Source organism: Macaca fascicularis, chromosome 9 (genome assembly GCF_037993035.2).
Source record: "Macaca fascicularis isolate 582-1 chromosome 9, T2T-MFA8v1.1".
Lineage (NCBI taxonomy): Eukaryota > Metazoa > Chordata > Mammalia > Primates > Cercopithecidae > Macaca > Macaca fascicularis.
The window spans coordinates 104,091,865-104,114,377 of NC_088383.1; the positions used below are offsets into that span (position 1 = coordinate 104,091,865).

The 22,513-nt window shown below is 37.8% G+C and overlaps 1 protein-coding gene across 8 annotated transcripts in view; it reads right to left on the reverse strand.

Moving 5' to 3' along the window:
- Positions 1–22,513, reverse strand: part of CYP2C76 (cytochrome P450 family 2 subfamily C member 76) — a 59,102-nt gene that overhangs the window by 5,515 nt on the left and 31,074 nt on the right. For 3 of the 8 annotated variants that reach the window (XM_045361237.3, XM_045361236.3, XM_065521165.2), the window contains 7 exons: positions 15,460–15,559; positions 11,147–11,309; positions 7,970–8,119; positions 5,588–5,748; positions 4,151–4,324; positions 3,073–3,214; positions 1,839–2,026 (listed from right to left, as the gene is read on the reverse strand). In XM_045361237.3, coding sequence (XP_045217172.2) covers positions 1,839–2,026; positions 3,073–3,214; positions 4,151–4,324; positions 5,588–5,748; positions 7,970–8,119; positions 11,147–11,309; positions 15,460–15,462 — 981 coding nt within the window. In that variant the 5' untranslated portion in view covers positions 15,463–15,559. Of the gene's footprint in view, positions 1–1,838; positions 2,027–3,072; positions 3,215–4,150; positions 4,325–5,587; positions 5,749–7,969; positions 8,120–11,146; positions 11,310–15,459; positions 15,684–22,513 lie in introns of those variants that run through there. The other 5 variants (XM_045361234.3, XM_045361238.3, XM_074002248.1 and 2 more) reach the window with 5 other exon arrangements.

Below are 22,513 nucleotides of genomic sequence, written 5' to 3' on the forward strand. Positions count from 1 at the left end.
GGAACCTATGTTTTGCATCAGCATGACTGGAATGTGACACATGGAGTCAAAGGAGATCATTTTGGAGCCTTAAGATTTGACTGCCCTACTGGATTTCAGACTAGTGTGAGGCCTGAAGCCCTTTTGTTTTGGCCAATTTTCCCATTTGGAATGGCTGGATTTGCCCAGTGCCTGTACCCCCATTGTATCTAGGCAGTAACTAACTTGCTTTTGATTTTACAAGTTCATAGGCAAAGGGACTTGCCTTATCTCTTGCGAGACTTTGGATTGTGGACTCTTGAGTTAATACTGAAATGAGTTAAGACTTTGTGGCACAGTTGGGAAGGCATGATTGCTTTTGAAATGTGAAGACATGAGATTTGGGAGGGGCCAGGGACAGAATGATATGGTTTGGCTCTGTATCCCCAGCAAAATCTCATCTTGTAGCTCCCACAATTCCCACGTTTCATGGGAGGGACCCGGTGGAAGATGACTGAATCCTGAGGGTAGGTCTTTCCCATGTTGTTTTTGTGATAGTGAGTGGGTCTCATATCTCATGGTTTTAAAAAGGAGATTCTCTGCACAAGCTTCCTCTTTGCCTGCTGCCATCCATGTAAGATGTAACTTGCTCCTCCTTGCCTTCCACCGTGATTGTGAGGCCTCTCCAGCAATGTGGAATTGTAAGTCCAATAAACCTCTTTCTTTTACAAATTGCCCAGTCTCAGGTATGTCTTTATCAGCAGCATGAAAACAGACTAATACAAATGGATTTCAAAATGCTAACAGAGAGGTTCTTGAACACTCTCATCACAAATAAATAATAAATGTTCAAGGTGATCGAGATACTAATTACCCTGATTTAATCATTACACAACTCATACATGTTTCTAAACATGATGTTCTTCTCCAAAAATATGAACAATTATTAAGTGTCAATCATAAATAAAAGAGAATTGATCATGCTCACAGGCTGATAAAAAGGAGCCAGGAAGAAGGGAGAAGATGAAGAGGAAGGAAGAAGAAATAATTACTTAAGGAAGATAATTGAAAAAGTAAGAGAGAAGGGATCCATGCCACAGTTAAAACAGCTTATAGTAGAACAAAAGAAAGCCCATCTGTCACAGCAACTGACATGAAAGAGAATCAAAGGTTGTAAATGTAGCCACGTATGTAAATCTAATGGAAAGCATTAGAGGAGTCCACTTCCGGTGACTAATTTTTCTGTGAGATGGAAGAGCAGGTCACCTATTAAAAGTAAGATAATGAAAGGTTGAGAAGAGTTCAAGGTTGAAAGTCATTGTGGAGTATGGTGAAGCAAGTTGAGTTAGATTATAAAGCAGGATTGTTGGGTAAGATTGACAATACTTTTGGCATTGATAAAAATTAAACCACCACATTTGGCATTGATGATAACAATATCAACCTGCTGGGCTGCATGGTCCTTTCCAGCACAGGTCAGTAGCCAATAATCAGGCAGGGAGGAAGGAGACTTTTATGTTGGACTTTTCACAAGTAAGTCATAGGGACAGTAGAGAAGGGGTGGGATATAGGATACAGGTTAATTGGTAAGAGTAATAAAACATAAAATTGAAAGGAAGGGACAGGATAGCACACTGGGCTAATGGACAGGCAGAGTGTGGAGCTATCAAAGCATGGAAAATCCTGTGGGAGTCTAGGCACTATCATATTTAGAAACTTGTATCAAAAACTAGAGGGAAAGAAGAATGTGGTTACAGGGTAGAATGCCTGAGTTATGAGTGTGCCATACCTGTAGAAGATTAGGCAATCTACAGTTCTACTGCTATGATATTTGATTGCCTAAGACACCCAAGGAAGGGTATAGACATAATATCTCTCACCTTTGGAATAAGATATTCTCTAAACCGAATGTCTTGAGTCACTGCATGGGGCACACTGGTGGGGATGAGGTCAATATATCTCTGGATCTCATGCACCACAGCATCCGTGTAGGGCATCCGGCTTCTGTCCTGCATGCAGACACTTCGGTTTTTGCCGACCACATGATCAATTTCTTCCCGCACTTTAGCTGGCAAGGCAGGAGTCAGAATTTATGAGAAGAAAAAAACTTGAAGTACCATTTGTAGGATCCCTTCATCATTGTCCCATTGTAGTTGGAGATAGGACAATGACGGAAAATTATGTGTCACTACCTCCATAAGAGAAAAAAAAGGACACACAGTTTACGTTTCTTGGGCAAACTGAAAGCGCATTAGACACAGGTATGCAGGTATGAAATACAATTGCACCATGACGTTCAATCCTCAACTTTGATTCCCTACTCTGTGTACTTTTTCTTGACAGACTCAGAGATCTGGGATCCTGAAGAATCACTGAAGACCTTGTAGTTTAACCATTTTGTGTATTTCATTTTTATCTTAAATATTTAAGTTTCAGTAATCTAAGAAGTACACAGTGCAGTTCAGGAAATGAGATATTAACTTGATTCAGCACAAAAACTTAACAAGTTAAAATTTATTCAGAAGGTATTCATAATATAGGACAGACACACTGCACTCTTCATTATATTACTTTATAATTCTTCAAAAAACTTCTATGTGGTAGGTATAATTTCATGTACTTTACAAAGAAACAAGTCCAGAGAAGTAAATAGTTTCCTAAGGATGCTCAGGGAATATGTGGTCTTTCCCATATTATCCCCCTTGAACAGATAAGGGATCACAGATATGGAGAGTAATCATGTGTCTGCAGGTCAAGACAGCCACCTATTAGTAGAATCAGAATTCAAAACCACTGCTATTGAAGTCTACAGCTCATTGTTCAAAATAACAATGCCGCACTGCTGCATCTGTTCCAAACCAAATCAAGAATCCTATACCATCGCAGGGAGAATAATGGCCTCTGCTTTTCAAATCTCTATCATTATTTAAACATTTTATTCTCCTTTTATACTAGGAACTAATTTGAATTGAATCCAACCAGTAGTAGGTAGATGTACTAATGATGAGAAATTTTGTTGTACCTTGTGTTGGCAGGTAAACTGTGGGGTGGTTATCAGTATTTTCTGTCCGTTTCTACCTGAAATTTGATCCTGCCCATCATCTGTGATCATACCTGAGATCTCAGGGTGCTTCAGCAGGAGCAACAGTCCATATCTCATTGTGGTGCTTGTTGTCTCTGTTCCTGCACTAAACATATCCCATATAGTAGCAACCAAGTTGTCCATGGTAAATTCAGACTCTTTATTGTGTTTTTCCTAGCAATGACATGTTACAATTACTTAATAAAAAGCTTTTCAAGTAACACAATACTATTCAGTACAACATCAGTACCTGGCCAATTAAGCCAGACTTTAGAGTGTGCTATGGGTGAAGATAATATTAGGTGAACTGTTAGAATTGCTTCAAATTTAAAATAACATCGGACTCACAAATATTCAAGTACTTTCTGATTCTTCAATTTCTGACCCACTAGAGCCAGTCAGTTCCTTTGTAATTTTTTAAACATACTTTTGATTAAGTCATCACTGCTAATCACTGTCAACTCTAGCATCTATTGTCTATTTCATCATATCTAATTTTTCATTCAAGTTTCTTGAACTAATTACACCCAAACTACAGCAGTATTTACAACTCCATCAGTCATTACACCCAAGACTGCTCTTCAATTACAATCATTAGAGCCTCTTTGAAAATTTCACAAACTTGATTACTGTACTCATCATCTCCTGGATCTATTTTCTCCTCCCTGTTTAACTAAGTCAGAGTTTCTCAAACCTACCTCATCTGTAAATGAATATATCTTAGAGATTGCCCAAAAGTAACCCTGTCTGGGTTTCTATCCATTCCTGTGTTCCCTCATTTGTTACATCTTCTCTTCATGGAACCATGATATGTTATCATCAGTCTTGAATGAATGTGTGCATGTGTGTGTTTGCATGTTTTGATCAGCCCCCAGATAAGGAATCAGCTTTAACATGGTAAACATAAAACCTAAGTCTCTTTGGGTGAGAACTTAGAAATATCCAGACACATGCAATATGGCTTACACAGGTAATATGTTGCATAAACAATTAATACACTTTAGGATATAGCATTTGTTTTCATATCTCAGTTTCACCGGGAAAATCAAAGCATATCAATGAGTCACGACACCCATAAAGATAAAGTAGCAAATCAGAATTACATTCTACCTTTTCCATTCGAATCAGAAAATAGTCAATAAAGTCTCGAGGGTTATTGATGTCCAGAGATTCCTGATGTTCTTTTACTTTCTCCAAAATAAAACTTCTTTGGAGAGCAAAATTTTTAAATATCACATTATGACTTCCTGGGAGAACCCGTAAAAAGGGGAAAGCATTGTAGAGCTGAAAGGAGGAAGAATCCATCATTAATTCATTCACCAAACACTGGTCCTTATCATTTATCAGACACTGGTTATATGCTAAGTAGATAAAGATGAATAGACATGCTTCCTGCACAGGAATGCATTCTGAATCTGAAGGAGAGAGCACTGAAAAAGTAGGCAGAGACAGTATGCACAGGTTACAAAGCAACTTCAAGGCCAATCACGTTGATTTCCTAACCATAACTCTCTGAAGGAAGTCAAGAAATTACCCCTGTTGTCACCTCTCTTCAGATGAGCAAATTGAAGTTCATAAGGTTAATCAACAATTCGAAGACACCAAACTAGTGATCTCAGAGCTAATACCCTGTGTTTGCACCAGTATACACAATATATGTTTTACCAGGGGATAGTCTAAAAATTTTGAAGACTCATACTCGTTTGTTGTAATGAGGAAATAGTACATCTGAAAGATTAAGAAACTGCCCAAATCACTTAGCGTATACATATATATAAAAAAACACAAACATACACATATACATATATATATATATAATTTAAATATTACACCCCAAAGAATGTGCATATTTTCCTGACTCATGTTTTTGCTGGTCCTAGAGCTTACAGAACATGCTTTAATTTAGAAAACACCCCAATGACCTAATACCTTTGGAACACATCCACATAATATATTCAGGCTTGTAGCTTAAATCAAACTAGATACAGAATCAGGAATCAGGAATTCTAGATTCTAGATTTTGATGTTCATTTTCTTAGCTAGGCTATTTTGAAAAATATGCCTAATAGCTCTGCGTCAGTTTCCCATTCCAGTAAATAAGAGACATTAGACTATTTTTTCTCTAGGGTCCTTTGAAGGTATGTCACATCAGGAACTTATGATCAGTATAGAATTTTAGTTGTTAGTGATTGTAAAACATAGGTTACTGACATTTTCTGACAGTGTACTTTAATAAGAAATACATCTTAAATCACTACCCTCTATATCTGACGATCTAAAAACAAACAAAAAAAGTTTCATCTAAACAAATCTTACTATAAATGTAGCACTCTGAGATTATGTATTTTTTTCTATTCTACCTTACTTCATATTTTCAATTTTATTGTATCACATTAGATTGATTTGATAACTCACTAATGTGTTGCAAACGATAGTTTGATAAGCATTGCTTTGGACATTTTTAAATAGGGCAGAGAGATGGGGTAGGCATGAGCTATAGATGAGCTAGAAAACTATTACACATTCTAAAAAGAACCTTGGCCTTACCTGTATCCAGGGGCTGCTCACAGTTTCAAAGTTTTCATTAAAATACTTCATCAAGGTTAGAAATTTCTGATCCCTGTAATCAAAACGATTCTGGAAAATGATGGAGCTGATGACATTGCAGGGAACACAACCCAGAAGAAAAGTGGGATCACAGGGAGATGCTACAAACAATGCCAGTCAGAAGTTAAAACACAATTTTCATATAAATCTAAAATTGACTGCTTAAAATAATTGGAAATGATTGACTTCTAAGATCTTCTAGAAATAAAACCTACCTGGACATGCCACCATTACAATAAACTTCAAATGCTTAAAATAAAATTTGCTGTATTTATCCAAATAAAACTGTCTAATCCAGTCCATTTTATTTGATAATTTTGCCCCAAGAAGTCTCCTATTTATATCATTTTCCAAAATGTTCTAATTCACAAGAAGGAATACAAAATAAAAAGAGGCCATTTAAAATATTTTTTAATGTATGGAATTTAATTATCACTGTTGATACATCCTCATGATGCCAACAGAAAACTAAACAACTTAAAAAGAAAATCAAAATACTGAAGAAACTTGAAACACAACATGGAAAACAGAGTTGAAAAATTTGGTTGTCTTTTTTTGTAAAAGATAAAAATAATGAGAGAAATTGGAATTATAGTTACATATTTGAAAAACTACATTGTGGGTAGAAATAGACTTCGTATATGCAATAAAGAGCATGGCTCCATTTTTGGATGTTTGATTGCTAGAAGTTTTATAAGACTCACCCTGAACTCTTCCCCTTGTACCCACATCTGGAAATGCTTTAAAAAAAATATGTAACAGTTCCTTCCATTAACACAAATAGGCAGTTTAAGCCACACAAGCCCTGACCTGCACACAGGAAACTTCAACCCAGCCCTAAACCCTAATTGCCATGAAAACCTCATGCCACTATCCTCCTGCTGCTCTTTCAGTGTCATTTTGGACCTGGTTGGGTGTCAGCCTGATCTTCATTGAAAGCAATATTATGTGAGTAACAAACCTTTCATATCCTATTGGTGTTTGTGTGGCATCCCTATTGTAATCATCTAAACCAGATTTTGGATGATAGGTAGGTCCCTCCTGCCTCTGTGTGGTGACAACCACAACACCATAACTCTAGAAGGACAATGCAAGCTCAGATCAAAAATTAGAAGTTACTATGTAAATTAGCTCTGCTCAACCTGTGGAAATAACTTCCAACTGTTAGTGTTATTAGTGATTAAATGGGCTTCCCCAAGAGTGTGAGGTCCCTACAAGGAAGTGGAATTAAGCAGATTTTGGACGACTAAAGGTCAGGGAGTTCAGAGAAGGCCATATTCGCCATGGGAAAAGTTGAACGAGTTAATAACAAGTTCTGCTTCAATACAAATTAAGGATACAAATAATTTCACAGATAATATGTGCCAAAATTCAATATTCATTGCTTGACTAATTCTATTTCCAAATTTTATTCAAAGAAAGTAGTCAGAGATTTACAATAATTAGTATGGGTTTCATTCTTGTATATTAAGAGCAGGAAAAACTAGAATCAACCTATCTGGCCAAAACAGAGGATTCGTTAAATAAACTCTGGTGTGTCCAAAATAATGGACTACTGTACTATCCAGCTAATAATGTTCTTGAAAAACATTTAGTTAAACACATAAAAATATTCATTCAATACACGACATTATAAAACCACATATATCTTATGATCTTACCCCTTGCTTGCCCTGCCTAGCCCTTTCTCTTCCACCTGCTCTCCCAGCCCTGCAGGTGCACACACACATCTACGCACTGCAGAGATCTGTGCTGCTGCAGTACCATCTCTTCATATCCACACTCCATTATGAGAGGTGAATGGCAGCCCCACACTTTGGGGGTAATTGGCAACCCCTGTATTGTTCTTAAACACTTTCCTAGAAAAGTTACCTAATTTTTTAAGTGTATGTGGCCAAGACTCATAGCTGATTGCCAAAATCCATGTTCTTTTCTTCCTGTGCACAGAGTAAACCACAGTTTCCAGCTTCTCTGGCAGTTAGGTGTGGCCTTGTTACTAAGTGGCACACATGAGAGAAGTTATGTGTGCCACTTCTATGCCTGGTCTAAAGTATTTGCTTTTTAACTTGCTCTTTTCTCCTTCCTGTATCACACAGAGATATGAACCATTGATGATATTCAAAGACATTTGCTGAAGATATCAAAGCCCAATTAACCTGGTACCTAAAAAGACTGTTATTCCAAACACTTCACCTCCTAATTCTGTTATGTGAGCAAAAAGTAAACTATGATACTTCAGCCATCATCATATTCTGTAGTCTATTTACAATACCATTTGTTCTACCCAAACTATTAGTGTTAATTATATGAAGAAATAAACACCATTGGTTTTTTTTAATGCTTCCACCAGACACAAGGCTTCCTCTTGAATTCGGTCTTCAATTGTTTTCTTCCCCATTCCCATATTCCTCAAAACCATGAGAGAGAAACGCCGAATTTGCTTCCATCTTTCTCCATTGCTAAAAATAACTCCTATCAACACAAAAGAAAAAACAGAGAGAGAAAATATTCTTCATTGTCATGAATACGAGCTGACAGTTCTCATCTCAGGAGCTGATATTGACATTTCAGCAGGATGTAAATATAATGGTGTCAGCTTCAGTGATTCACGTTGAGCCCTTCATCACACCTGCCTCCTCTTTGAACCTAAACTACTATTTAACGGTCAGGATTCTTAATTTTGCATATTGCTAAACTATTCTTAATCCACCAGCTGCACTAAACCTCAGAATAATTCTGTAAACTGAAGGCTTTGTCCCGTTTTACGGGATGCTAAAAATCATAAAGGCAAAATGCTTGCTCATGATCCTGCAGCAATAAACATGGTGAGTCCTGGTCATAGCTTAAATTTTCAGGGCTGGCTTTTCAAATTGTAAGTTAATTTTAAGAGAAATAACAAGAAGAGGGAATTATCAGGAGAATGTGAGACAGCACTTTTTCATTGGAAGATATCTCCTGATAATCATTTCTCAGATAAGGGGTACAGTCATTAAACAGACAGCTAGTCTCATTTCAACATTTCCCCTCTATTTGTTAAATCTTACCCATGAAATATGGAAGGAAACATCAAAGAAGTTCAATATTAGGCTGCCAGAGTCAAGACCAGATCAAGGGGAAAAAATAGGCTCATAGGAAACATTTCCAGGGAGCCTCTTAGAAAACAGTGCAGAAGAACCCACATCTCCAAGACAATCCTAAGTCAAAAGAACAAAGCTGGAGGCATCACGCTACCTGACTTCAAACTATACTACAAGGCTACAGTAACCAAAACAGCATGCTACTGGTACCAAAACAGAGATATAGACCAACAGAACAGAACAGAGCCCTTAGAAATAATACCACAAATCTACAGCCATCTGATCTTTGACAAATCTGAGAGTAACAAGAAATGGGGAAAGGATTCCCTATTTAATAAATGGTGCTGGGAAAATTGGCTAGTCATAAGTAGAAAGCTGAAACTGGATCTTTTCCTTACTCCTTATATGAAAATTAATTCAAGATGGATTAGAGACTTAAATGTTAGACCTAATACCATAAAAACCCTAGAAGAAAACCTAGGTAGTACCATTCAGGACATAGGCATGGGCAAAGACTTCATGTGTAAAACACCAAAAGCAACGGCAGCAAAAGCCAAAATTGACAAATGGGATCTCATTAAACTAAAGAGCTTCTGCACAGCAAAAGAAACTACCATCAGACTGAACAGGCAACCTACAGAATAGGAGAAAATTTTTGCAATCTACTCATCTGACAAAGGGCTAATATCCAGAACCTACAAAGAACTCAATCAAATTTACAAGAAAAAAACAAACAACCCCATCAAAAAGTGGGCAAAGGATATGAACAGACATTTCTCATAAGAAGACATTCATACAGCCAACAGACACATGAAAAAATGCTCATCATCACTGGCCATCAGACAAATGCAAATCAAAACCACAATGAGATACCATCTCACACCAGTTAGAATGGCAATCATTAAAAAGTCAGGAAGCAACAGGTGCTGGAGAGGATGTGGAGAAATAGGAACACTTCTACACTGTTGGTGAGATTGTAAACTAGTTCAACCATTATGGAAAACCGTATGGCGATTCCTCAAGGATCTAGAACTAGATGTACCATATGACCCAGCCATCCCATTACTGGGTCTATACCCAAAGGATTATAAATCATGCTGCTATAAAGACACATTCACACGTATGTTTATTGCGGCACTATTCACAATAGCAAAGACGTGGAATCAACCCAAATGTCCATCAGTGACCAACTAGATGAAGAAAATGTGGCACATATACACCATGGAATACTATGCAGCCATAAAAAAGGATGAGTTTGTGTCCTTTGTAGGGACATGGATGTAGCTGGAAACCATCATTCTTAGCAAACTATCACAAGAACAGAAAACCAAACACCGCATGTTCTCACTCATAGGTGGGAACTGAACAACGAGATCACTTGGACTCGGGAAGGGGAACATCACACACCGGGGCCTATCATGGGGAGGGGGGAGGTGGGAGGGATTGCATTGGGAGTTATACCTGATGTAAATGATGAGTTGATGGGTGCTGACGAGTTGATGGGTGCAGTACACCAACGTGGCACAAGTATACATATGTAACAAACCTGTACGTTATGCACATGTACCCTAGAACTTAAAGTATAATAATAATAAAAAAATAAATAAATAAATTTAAAAATAAATAAATAAATAAAGGGGCTGACATGATTTAAAAAAAAAAGAAAGAAAAAAAAAAAGAAAACAGTTCAGAAGAAGTCAGAACCCCGTTCAGGTCATATCTCTGTTTGCCAGAACCCTGTGATCCACCAGAAGACTTGATAGTTTAAGGCTAGCTCCAAAAACAAATAAAAGAAATTTCCAGCACTTAATCAAAAAAACTTTTTCTAATATCAATTCTGATACATACTCATACTCTGATCATGTTTCTCCATGATGTTTTCAGAACATACGTTTGCTTTATGCTTTTTCTTCTGTTGTATTCTAATATTGCTCATGCTTTTTTAGAATCATATTTGAAGGTGAGGATAGAAATATTCCAAACTCATGTGGTTCCATGCACACTATTCAAGCTTCCTAAAATAATCTCTGGGTATCCATGACTAAGACCCGGCAGCAAAATATTTGGTGAATAAGATAACTAAGTAATATTCCTTCTCTCTCTCATCTCTCTATTGCTTTTCTATTTTTTCAACTGACCATAATTTATGATGAACTTCTCTTTGTAACAAATTCGTGAAAAATTAGTGACTAGATGGCTTGTTATCATGAATATAATGTTTAACAGGGACATTGTGTCACTTTCACAGATTTTAAATATAGATTAATGATCCTTTATAGAAAAATTATTCTTAGCCTCAGATAGAAAATACGAAAAGTGTGTTTCATAAATTTTTTTAATACTTACGATTTCTCAATTTCTTCAAATTTTTCAAATTTTTACAACTTACAGACCCACACACATACCCCAAAGGGAAGCATACCGAATCCTTGGGTAATTTTTTCTGCCACTGGAAAACTCCCTCGGCCAGAAAATACTTCTCCCTGATCAATCAGTGCTTCCTTAATTGCTTCGTATCCATGTAACACCACAGTTGGCTTCATGCCAAAATAAACAGTGAGCACAGGGCCATAATCTTTTGCTAGCTGCAAAAAGAATAGCAGATGCAAATAAAGTGTAAATTTCAAAAATAAAATGTAGATAGCTTAGGGAAACATTTTTAAACTTGCCAGAAAGATGTTTTAATACTTCTCCACCAAGTATATAAAATTTAATTCTTTAGAATCAATTATTTGATAAAAAGAAAGTATTTGAATAGTAATTATCATCATTTTATTAGTAACAATTCTATTAGTGTTAGTATCAGCTTCAATATTTATTTCTTGTTCAGCCCCTACTATATCACAGGGGCTATATTATACATTTTGTTCCTATTATTTTATTAAATTTTTATGCCAAATTAATAATTGTGCCAACTTTCTCCTATCTTCTTACAATTACAGTAAATTCTGTGTTTCTTCTTTGGGTTAAGAGAAGTCCATCTACTTTGCCTCATGTGTAGTCTCATAATTGTCCATCATTGTTCATTCTTGATAAATTTACTTTTAGCACAAGATACTGCCATATTTTTATAATGCATGATAACATAGCAATGTGGTCATACATATTTCCCAGCTTCACTCAAAGCTAGATGCAGCCATGTGACTCAGTTTCCATGAACTCACGTAAGCACGGTGTTGTGATAAAATTCGACATTTGTGCATAACAGACAATTGCTTCCCCTTCATTTCTGCCCCTACCCATGGGTTGAAATAATAGCATGGAGATGCCCCTACTATGACCATGCAAATGAGAAAAATAGTCTAGAGGCAGAAGATACTAGAACTACAAAGATTTAAAAAAAAACAAAACTGGTTCTCTTAATGGCATCATGGAGAGAGGCAAGCTGACAGCGAGCACCTAGAGTTTCTTGTGTGAGATAGAAATAATCTCCTATCTTCTTTCAGCATCATCTTTCTGTAATATCAGCTTATGTGGTATCCTAAATGATATAGGACTTACAATATTTCAACTTTTCTAGTGTAGAACTTTTTTTGCCAACCTAAAAATTCATTCTACAAACTATAGTGACCTTTTCACAAGGAAGATGTTAACCTGACTGTCCTTTAAGCATGTTAATGGTATCACATTGCTCTTTTTTTCTTTCCTTTTTTTTTGAGACAGAGTTTCACTCTTATTGCCCAGGCTAGACTGCAACGGTAGGATCTCTGCTCACCGCAACCTCCACCGCCCGAGTTCAAGTGATTCTCCTGTCTCAGTCTCCCAAGTAGCTGGGATTACAGGCATGTGCCACCATACCCTGCTAATTTTGTACTGTTAGTGGAGACGGGGTTTCTCCATGTTGGTCAGGCTGGTCTCGAACTCCCGACCTCAGGTGATCCTCCTGCCTCCACTTCCCAAAGTGCTGGGATTACAGGTGTGAGCCACCAGGCTCGGCCCATATTGATCTTATGACAAAAACAAGTGTTTTTTACATCCTTGCACAGCCTGCATATCTTGTCCCCTGCATCCCTCTCTACTCTCAGCTTGTACCATATTCTTACTTAGTCTCTGAACTACAAACACTTTTGTCCTCTTTTCAGGGTCTTAGGGAGAGAAGTATAAACCAAAAATAAAATTCAAAGCACCCCTCTCACCGCTAGCTGGCCCCACTCCCTTACCACCAGCAATTTAAACAGACTTCCTCTCTAGGCCAGGTCCCTCCAAATTTAACCTGAAAAACTGATTCATGCCATCATGGGAAGGGGGCATTGAACATGCCTCATTATGCCCTCTTCCCTTTTGCAATTCAGCAAAAGCTGACCAACATTTAACATTAAGGCAGACCTTAACTCTGATAAGAAACAATTACCATCTATTCTCTCTGAAGACTGCTGCCTGGAAGCTTCATCTGCATGATAAAACCTTGGTCCCCACAACTCTTATCATAAACCAGACATTCCTCTCTATTAACAATAACTCTTTCACCCAATCGTCAATCACAAAATTTTAAACTCTGGATATCATGGAAGCAACCCCTCTCCCACTGCTTCGAGTTATCCCACCTTTCTGGGCCAAACCAATGTATATCTTAAATGTATTGACAGGAGTCTCATGTGTACATACTCAAACGTATAAATGTATAAAACCAAACTGTGCCCTGACCACCATGGGCACATATTCTCGGGATCTCCTGACGGCTGTGTCATGGGTCATAGTCACTCACATTTGCTCAGAATAAATCTCTTCAAGTATTTTGCAGTTTGACTCTTTTCATCAACAGAAGCAATTCTCCCCCAGATTAAAAACATGTGAAATTGGGTTTTGTTGATATTTGATATGTTTAATTCCTAATCATTCTTACAATTATCAGCTCCAACTTCAATTACTCAGAGAACCCTTTGCTGAATGCCTGAATGCTCCTCTAACTGGTTAGTCCCTTGAAATTACATGGTCTCTTTCTACCATGTCCCTGTTACACAGTTTGTAATCATACCTTTACTTGCATTGTTGTTTCATAAATATATTCCTATCCTCTAAACTGTAAGTTCCTTAATGATGGGGTCACTTTAAATTTTCTTTTGCCATTGAAACTCACATGCACCATGCAAGGAGGTATTTAATTACTTATAGAAAATGTGGTGTACTTAAGTAACCTGTGCAAAATCTTTCTTATTTACATCTTCAAGAAATGGAAATTAAAGCGAAGAGAGGTTTTAATCCTGCTTAAATCTGTGAATTTAAATAATCAATAGATGAGCTGGGGTGCTGACACAATCTCTTTCAATTCAAAGCCAAGGCATAGGAAGAATGAGCTTCCAGAAGCAGTATTCCAGTAACTGGCTTTCTTAAGAGAAAGACAGATTCCACATCATTCTTCAGGCTTTAGAGAGCAACTGCTATGTAAACAACTTGGAGTAGAGAAGTTACTCATTTATTGAGAACTACAGTATGAAATATGAAAGATCTGAACCCTTAGTAATTCCCTTGACTTCAATTCATATATGCTTTATGAAAACGTGGTGCTGTGACACTGTAAATCGGTGCTTATTTAGAAAACTGAAAGCTGTTCCATTTTCACTAGCATTTACCAAAGAAGAGTTAAAGCAACCTGGATTACAATATTGACAAAGAATTTCTGCTCCTGGCAATGTCAACAATCATAACATGGATCAATGATCTTAGTAATGTTCCACGGGTGGCAGGAATGACTCACATCTTGAGCAACTACTGCCGTGTTGAACTGCTGATAAACTTTGACGTCAATAAGGAATTGTGAAAAACATTTTCTTCACAAATAACTGGGCTCTCAACAATATACAATACAAGAAAACTTTGTATATAAGTTACATCTGATTCAAATATGCAAATGCACTCTTGTACTAATGACTGATGATGCATTATTTGCTTAATCTACCAATGAAGAAATCTGACAATTTATATAATTGAAACGAGTTCCTATATAAATGGAAGCCCCCATATTCCTTGCATAAAATGAATTTCTCTTCAAAGGTTTAGCCTGTTAACTTCCTTGTTCTTTGTTCTCAAACTCAACTTTCTTGTTCTCCATGCCTCCTTGCCCGTAGTTACTTTCCTGTCAGCTCTAATCAATAACTCACCTCTGTTTACTTAGTTACCCACTCTGCACCCATTCCACCCTTTGAAACTTCATGGCCCACCAAAACCACTGTAATTCACATCTCCCTTCCCTTCCTTATTTAAGAAAATATTCACAAATAGCTAATCAGGTCAGCTTAGATTGTGTGGTCTGACCGTAGTCCATGGGGTGAGTGACACAGAGGTAGAGACTACATGGAAGAGATAAAACCTCCTTCTCTCCTTTGTTCACTATACTCTTGTGATCGTGATTGATGCAGGCAGCACCCCTCTGAAGAAGTAAATTGCCTTGCTGAGAAAACTTTTGCCTGAGTGCTAGTTTCACTTTGTGGCACCAAGCATTTATCTCCAACATTTCTCTTAGGTGATACAGTCTATAATTGCTTTCCAGTTGAAACATCCGTTCTGGAGTAAACACTTATTTGCCTCAAACTTGCTGATTTCTTCATTTCTTTTGGATGTACCAATTGCATGTTCTTCTATATGTCTACATTATAAAGGCATATCTGGGTGTCTAATGGACACATCTCTATAAAGGCATCTCTTTAAAACTTGGTATCTGGGGACATATATTGCTTAGTTATGGGGATATCTGACTTACTCACTGCAGAAAACTAAAGGAAAATTAGTCATACTTACCATGCTTATGGATTTGCTGATGTTCTTAGTATTTAACTGTAGAATATTTCCGATAACGGGGAGAGGAGTTGGGCCAGGTGGAAGCTTCCCTTTGGCATAGCTTCGGTTCCACAGAGAAAGAAGAATCAGACAAGAAAGACAAATCACCAGGATGATGAAGAGATCCATTGCTAGGCTCTTTGAAAACGCAGTTGAAAGCTAAGAATCTAAAGATTTTGTAAACCAAAGTGCAAGCTCCTCACCAATTATGTACTAAGACTTTGAACTTTGGATGATTGATTTTTTTTATCTTTAGTACACCTTGAACTGCTGGTAGAAGTAAAAACAAAAATTAATTTAATATTGATTAGTTCTTAAGTTTAACCTAAAATTGTAACTAAATGATAACCCTCACTTCTGTAAAAGCAAGAAATAATAAAATCAAAATTAATAGAAAGAAGAAAATAATAAACCTCAGCACAGAAATAAATGCAATAGAGACTGAGAAGCAATTCAAAACATAAAAAAAGAATTGGTATTTGAAAAGAAAAAAGAAAATTGATGAACTTTTAGCAAGAATACTGAAGTAAAAAGGGAGAACACTCAAATAAAATCAGAGGTAAAAAAGAGACATTTCAGATAATATTAAAGAAATACAAAGGATCATAAGAAGCTGTTATGAACAACTATATGTAACTAAATTTAATAAAAGAATAATTGGATAAATTTCCAGAGACATACAACCTTCTAATATTAAATTATGAGGAAATAGAAAATATAACAGATATAGAGTGAGAAGATTAAATCAGTACAGAAAGCTATTGCATCAAAAGAAAGCCCAGAATATGATAGCTTAACTACAGAATTCTGTCAAACATTTAAAGAAGAATTAATATTAACTCTACTCAAACTATTCCAGAATTAAAAGAAAAAATATTTCCAAACTAATTTTGCAAGGTTAGCATAACCTGATTCCAAAACCAAACAAGAACACACACATACACACAAACTACAGACCAATATATCTAATAAATATCGATATAAAAATCCTTAAAAGACACTAGCAAAGCAAATTCAACAACACACTGAAAAGAATATTCACTATGATCAAGGTGGATTCATGCCAGATATGCCACAATGGCTTATCATAGGGAAAAAAAATATGATACATCATACTGAAAGAAAGAAACACATATTAAAATTAAAATTAGAAAAAGACATATTAAAAGAAAGAAAGAAAGATTGCCCTAGCCAGAACTTCCAATACTATGATGAATAGGAGTGGTGAGAGAGGGCATCCTTTTCTTGTCTCAGTTTTCAAACAGAATGCTACAAGTTATTGCCCATTCAGTATGCTATTGGCTGTGTGTTTGTAATAATCAGCTCTTATTATTTTGAGATATGCTCCATCAATACCTAGTTTACTGAGTATTTTTAGCATGAAGGGCTGTTGATTTTGTCAAAGGCCTTTTCTGCATCTATTGAGATAACCTTGTGGTTTTTGTCATTTGTTCTGTTTATGTGATGGATTACGTTTATTGATTTGCATATGTTGAACCAGCCTTGCATCCCTGGGATGAAGCCAACTTGATCGTAGTGGATAAGTTTTTGACGTGCTGCTGGATTCAGTTTGCCAGTATTTTATTGAGGATTTTTACTTCAATGTTTATCAGGGATATTGGCCTATAATTCCTATTTTTTTGTTGTGTCTCTGCCAGGCTTAGGTATCAGGATGACACTAGCCTCATAAAATGAGTTAGGGAAGATTCCCTCTTTTTCTATTGATTGGAATAGTTTCAGAAGGAATGGTGCCAGCTCCTCCTTGTACCTCTGGTAGAATTCGGCTGTGAATTCATCTGATCCTGGACTTTTTCTGGTTGGTAGGCTACTAATTATTGTCTCAATTTTGGACCCTGCTATTGGTCTATTCAAAGGTTCAACTCCGGGAGTGTGCCCAAGATGGCCGAATAGGAACAGCCCCAGCCTCAAGCTCCCAGTGTGAGCGACACAGAAGACGGGAGATTTCTGCATTTTCAACTGAAGTACCGGGTTCATCTCACTGGGGCATGTCGGACAGTTGGTGCTGGTCCGCAGGTGCAGCCCAACCAGTGAGAGCTGAAGCAGGGTGAGGCATCACCTCACCTGAGAAGCACAAGGGGGAGGGGAATTCCTTTTCCTAGCCAAAGGAAATTGAGACACACAACACCTGGAAAATCGGGTAACTCCCACGCTAATATTGCACATAAGCAAGGCTCTTAGCAAATGGCACACCAGGAGATTATATCCCACACCTGGTGCAGAGAGTCCCACACCCACGGAGCCTCCCTCATTACTAGCACAGCAGTCTGTGATCTAACTGCAAGGAGCCCGCGAGGCTGGGTGATGGGCGCCTGCCATTGCTGAGGCTTAAGTAGGTAAACAAAGCAGCCTGGAAGCTCGAATTGGGTGGAGCCCACCACAGCTCAAGGAGGCCTGCCTGCCTCTGTAGACTCCACCTCTGGGGACAGGGCATAGCTAAATAAAAAGCAGGAGAAACCTCAGCAGAGGTAAATGTCCCTGTCTGACAGCTTTGAAGAGAGCAGTGGATCTCCCAGCATGGAGGTTGAGACCTGAGAACGGACACACTGCCTGCTAAGGTGGGTCCCTGACTCCTGAGTAGCCTAGCTGGGAGACATCCACCACTAGGTGCAGACTGAACCTCACACCTCACACGGCTGGGTACACCCTTGAAACGAAGCTTCCAGAGCAAGAATCAGACAGCAACACCTGCTGTTCAGCAATATTCTATCTTCTGCAGCCTCTGCTGCTGATACCCAGGCAAACAGTGTCTGGAGTGGACCTCAAGCAAACTCCAACAGACCTGAAGCTGAGGGTCCTGACTGTTAGAAGGAAAACTAACAAACAGAAAGGACACCCACACCAAAACCCCATCATATGTCACCATCATCAAAGACCAAAGGCAGATAAAACCACAAAGATGGGGAAGAAGCAGTGCAGAAAAGCTGGAAATTCAAACAATCAGAACACATCTCCTCCTCCAAAGGAATACAGCTCATCACTAGCAACAGAACAAAGCTGGATGGAGAATGACTTTGATGAGTTGACAGAAGAAGGCTTCAGTCAATTAAACTTCTCAGACCTAAAGGAGGAACTACGTAACCAGCGCAATGAAACTAAAAACCTTAAAGATTTGACAAATGGCTAACTAGAATAGCCAATGTAGAGAAGTACTTAAAAGAACTGATAGAGATGAAAATCATAACACGAGAACTATGTGACGAATGCACAAGCTTCAGTAACCAACTCGATCAACTGGAAGAAAGAGTGTCAGCGATACCAGATCAAATGAATGAAATGAAGTGAGAAGTGTAGAGAAAACAGTAAAAAGAAATGAACAAAGTCTCTAAGAAATATGGGATTATATGAAAAGACCAAACCTACATCTCATTGGTGTGCCTGAAAGTGACAGAGAAAATGGAACCAAGGTGGAAAACACTCTTCAGGATATCATCCGGGAGAACTTCCCCAACCAAGTAAGGCAGGCCAACATTCAAATTGAGGAAATACAGAGAACACCACAAAGATATTCCTCGAGAAGAGCAATTCCAAGACACATAATTGTCAGATTCACGAAAGTTGAAATGAAGGAAAAAATGTTAAGGGCAGCCAGAGAGAAAGGTCAGGTTACCCACAAAGGGAAGCCCATCAGACTAACAGCAGATCTCTCGGCAAAAACTCTCCAAGCCAGAAGAGAGTAGTGGCCAATATTCAAAATTCTTAAAGAAAAGAATTTTCAACCCAGAATTTCATATCCAGCCAAACAAAGTTGCATAAGTGAAGGAGAAATAAAATCCTTTAGAGACAAGCAAATGCTTAGCGATTTTGTCAGCACCAAGCCTGCCCTACAAGAGATCCTGAAGGAAACACTAAACATGGAAAGGAAAAATAGGTACCAGCCATTGCAAAAACATTTCAAAATGTAAAGTCCGTTGATGCTAGGAAAAAAACTGCATCAATTAACGAGCAAAATAAGCAGCTAATATCATAAAGACAGGATCAAGTTCACACTTAACAATATTAACCTTAAATGCAAATGGAATAAATGGTCCAATTAAAAGACACAGACTGGCAAATTGGATAAAGAGTCAAGACCCATCAGTTTACTGTATTCAGGAGACCCATCTCACATGCAGAGACACACATAGGCTCAAAATAAAGGGATGGAGGAAGATCTACCAAGCAAATGGAAAACAAAAAAAAAGCAGGGGTTGCAATCCTAGTCTCTGATAAAACAGACTTTAAACCATCAAAGATCAAAAGAGACAAAGAAGGCCATTACATAATGGTAAAGGGATCAATCATCAGGAAGAGCTAACTATCCTAAATATGTATGCACCCAATACAGGAGCACCCAGGTTCATAAAGCATGTCCTTAGAGACTTACAAAGAGACTTAGACCCCCATGCAATAATAATGGGAAATTTTAACACCCCACTGTCAACATTAGACAGATCAACCAGACAGAAAGATAACAAGGATATCCAGGAATTGAACTCAACTCTGTACCAAGTGGACCTAATAGACATCTACAGAACTCTCCACCCCAAATCAACAGAATATACATTCTTCTGAGCACCACATTGCACTTATTCCAAAATTGACCACATAGTTGGAAGTAAAGCACTCCTCAGCAAATGTCAAAGAACAGAAATTATAACAGACTGTCTCTCAGACCACAATGCAATCAAACTAGAACTCAGGACTAAGAAACTCAATCAAAACCGCTCAACTACATAGAAACTGAACAACCTGCTCCTGAGTGACTACTGGGTACATAACGAAATGAAGGCAGAAATAAAGATGTTCTTTGAAACCAATGAGAACAAAGATACAACATACCAGAATTTCTGGGACACATTTAAAGCAGTGTGTAGAGGGAAATTTATAGACTAAATGTCCACAAGAGAAACCAGTGAAGATCTAAAATTGACACCCTAACATCACAATTAAAAGAACTAGAAAAGCAAGAGCAAACACATTCAAAAGCTAGCAGAAGGCAAGAAATAACTAAGATCAGAGCAGAACCGAAGGAGATAGAGATACAAAAACCCTCCAAAAAAATCAATGAATCCAGGAGGTGGTTTTTTGAAAAGATCAACAAAATTGATAGATCCCTAGCAAGGCTAATAGAGATGAAAAGAGAAAAGAATCAAATAGATGCAATAAAAAATGATAAAAGGTATATCACCACTGACCCCACAGAAATACAAACTACCATCAGAGAATACTATAAACACCTCTACGCAAATAAACTAGAAAACCTAGAAGAAATGGATAATTTCCTGGACACTTACACTCTCCCAAGACTAAACAAGGAAGAAGTTGAATCCCTGAATAGACCAACAGCAGGCTCTGAAATTGAGGCAATAATGAATAGCCTACCAACCAAAAAAAGTCCAGGACCAGACGGATTCACAGCCGAATTCTACCAGAGGTACAAGGAGGAGCTGGTACCATTCCTTCTGAAACTATTTCAATCAATAGAAAAAGAGGGAATCCTCCCTAACTCATTTTACGAGGCCAACATCATTCGGATACTAAATCCTGGCAGAGATATAGCAAAAAAAGAGAATTTTAGACCAATATCCCTGATGAACATAAATGCAAACATCCTCAATAAAACACTGGCAAACTGAATTCAGCAGCACATCAAAAAGCTTATCCACCATGATCAAGTGGGCTTCATCCCTGGGATGCAAGGCTGATTCAACATATGCAAATTAATAAACATAATCCAGCATATAAACAGAACCAAAGACAAAAACCACATGATTATCTCAACAGATGCAGAAAAGGCCTTTGACAAAATCAACAGCCCTTCATGCTGAAAACTCTCAACAAACTAGGTGTTGATGGGACATATTTCAAAATAATAAGAGCTATTTATGACAAACCCACAGCCAATAGCATACTGAATGGGCAAAAACTGGAAGCATTATCTTTGAAAACTGGTACAAGACAGGGATGCCCTCTCTCACCTATTCAACATAGTGGTGGAAGTTCTGGCTAGGGCAATCAGGCAAGAGAAAGAAATCAAGGGTATTCAGTTAGGGAAAGAAGTCAAATTGTCCCTGCTTGCAGATGACATGATGGTATATTTAGAAACCCCATCGTCTCAGCCCAAAACCTCCTTAAGCTGATAAACAACTCCAGCAAAGTCTAAGGATACAAAATCAATGTGCAAAAATCACAAGCATTCTTATACTCCAATAACACACAAACAGAGAGCCAAATCACGAATGAACTCCCATTCACAATAGCTTCAAAGAGAATAAAACACCTAGGAATCCAACTTACAAGGGATATAAAAGACCTCTTCAAGGAGAACTACAAACCACTGCTCAGTGAAATAAAAGAGGACACAAACAAATGGAAGAACATTCCATGCCCATGGATAGGAAGAATCAATATTGTGAAAATGGCCATACTGCCCAAGGTAATCTATAGAGTCAATGCCATCCCTATTAAGCTACCAATGACTTTCTTCACAGAATTGGAAAAAACTGCTTTAAAGTTCATATGGAACCAAAAAAGACCCTGCATTGCTAAGACAATCCTAAGCCAAAAGAACAAAGTTGGAGGCATCATGCTACCTGACTTTAAACTATACTACAAGGCTACAGTAACCAAAACAGCATGGTACTGGTACCAAAACAGAGATATAGACCAATGCAACAGAACAGAGCCCTCAGAAATAATACCACACATCTACAGCCATCTGATCTTTGACAAATCTGACAAAAACAAGAAAAGGGGAAAGGATTCCCTATTTAATAAATGGTGCTGGGAAAAGTGGCTAGTCATAAGTAGAAAGCTGAAACTGGATCCTTTCCTTACTCCTTATACAAAAATTAATTCAAGATGGATTACAGACTTAAATGTTAGACCTAAAACCATAAAAACCCTCGAAGAAAACGTAGGCAACAACGTTCAGGACATAGGCATGGGCAAGGACTTCATGTCTAAAACACCAAAAGCAACGGCAACAAAAGCCAAAATTGCCAAATGGAGTCTA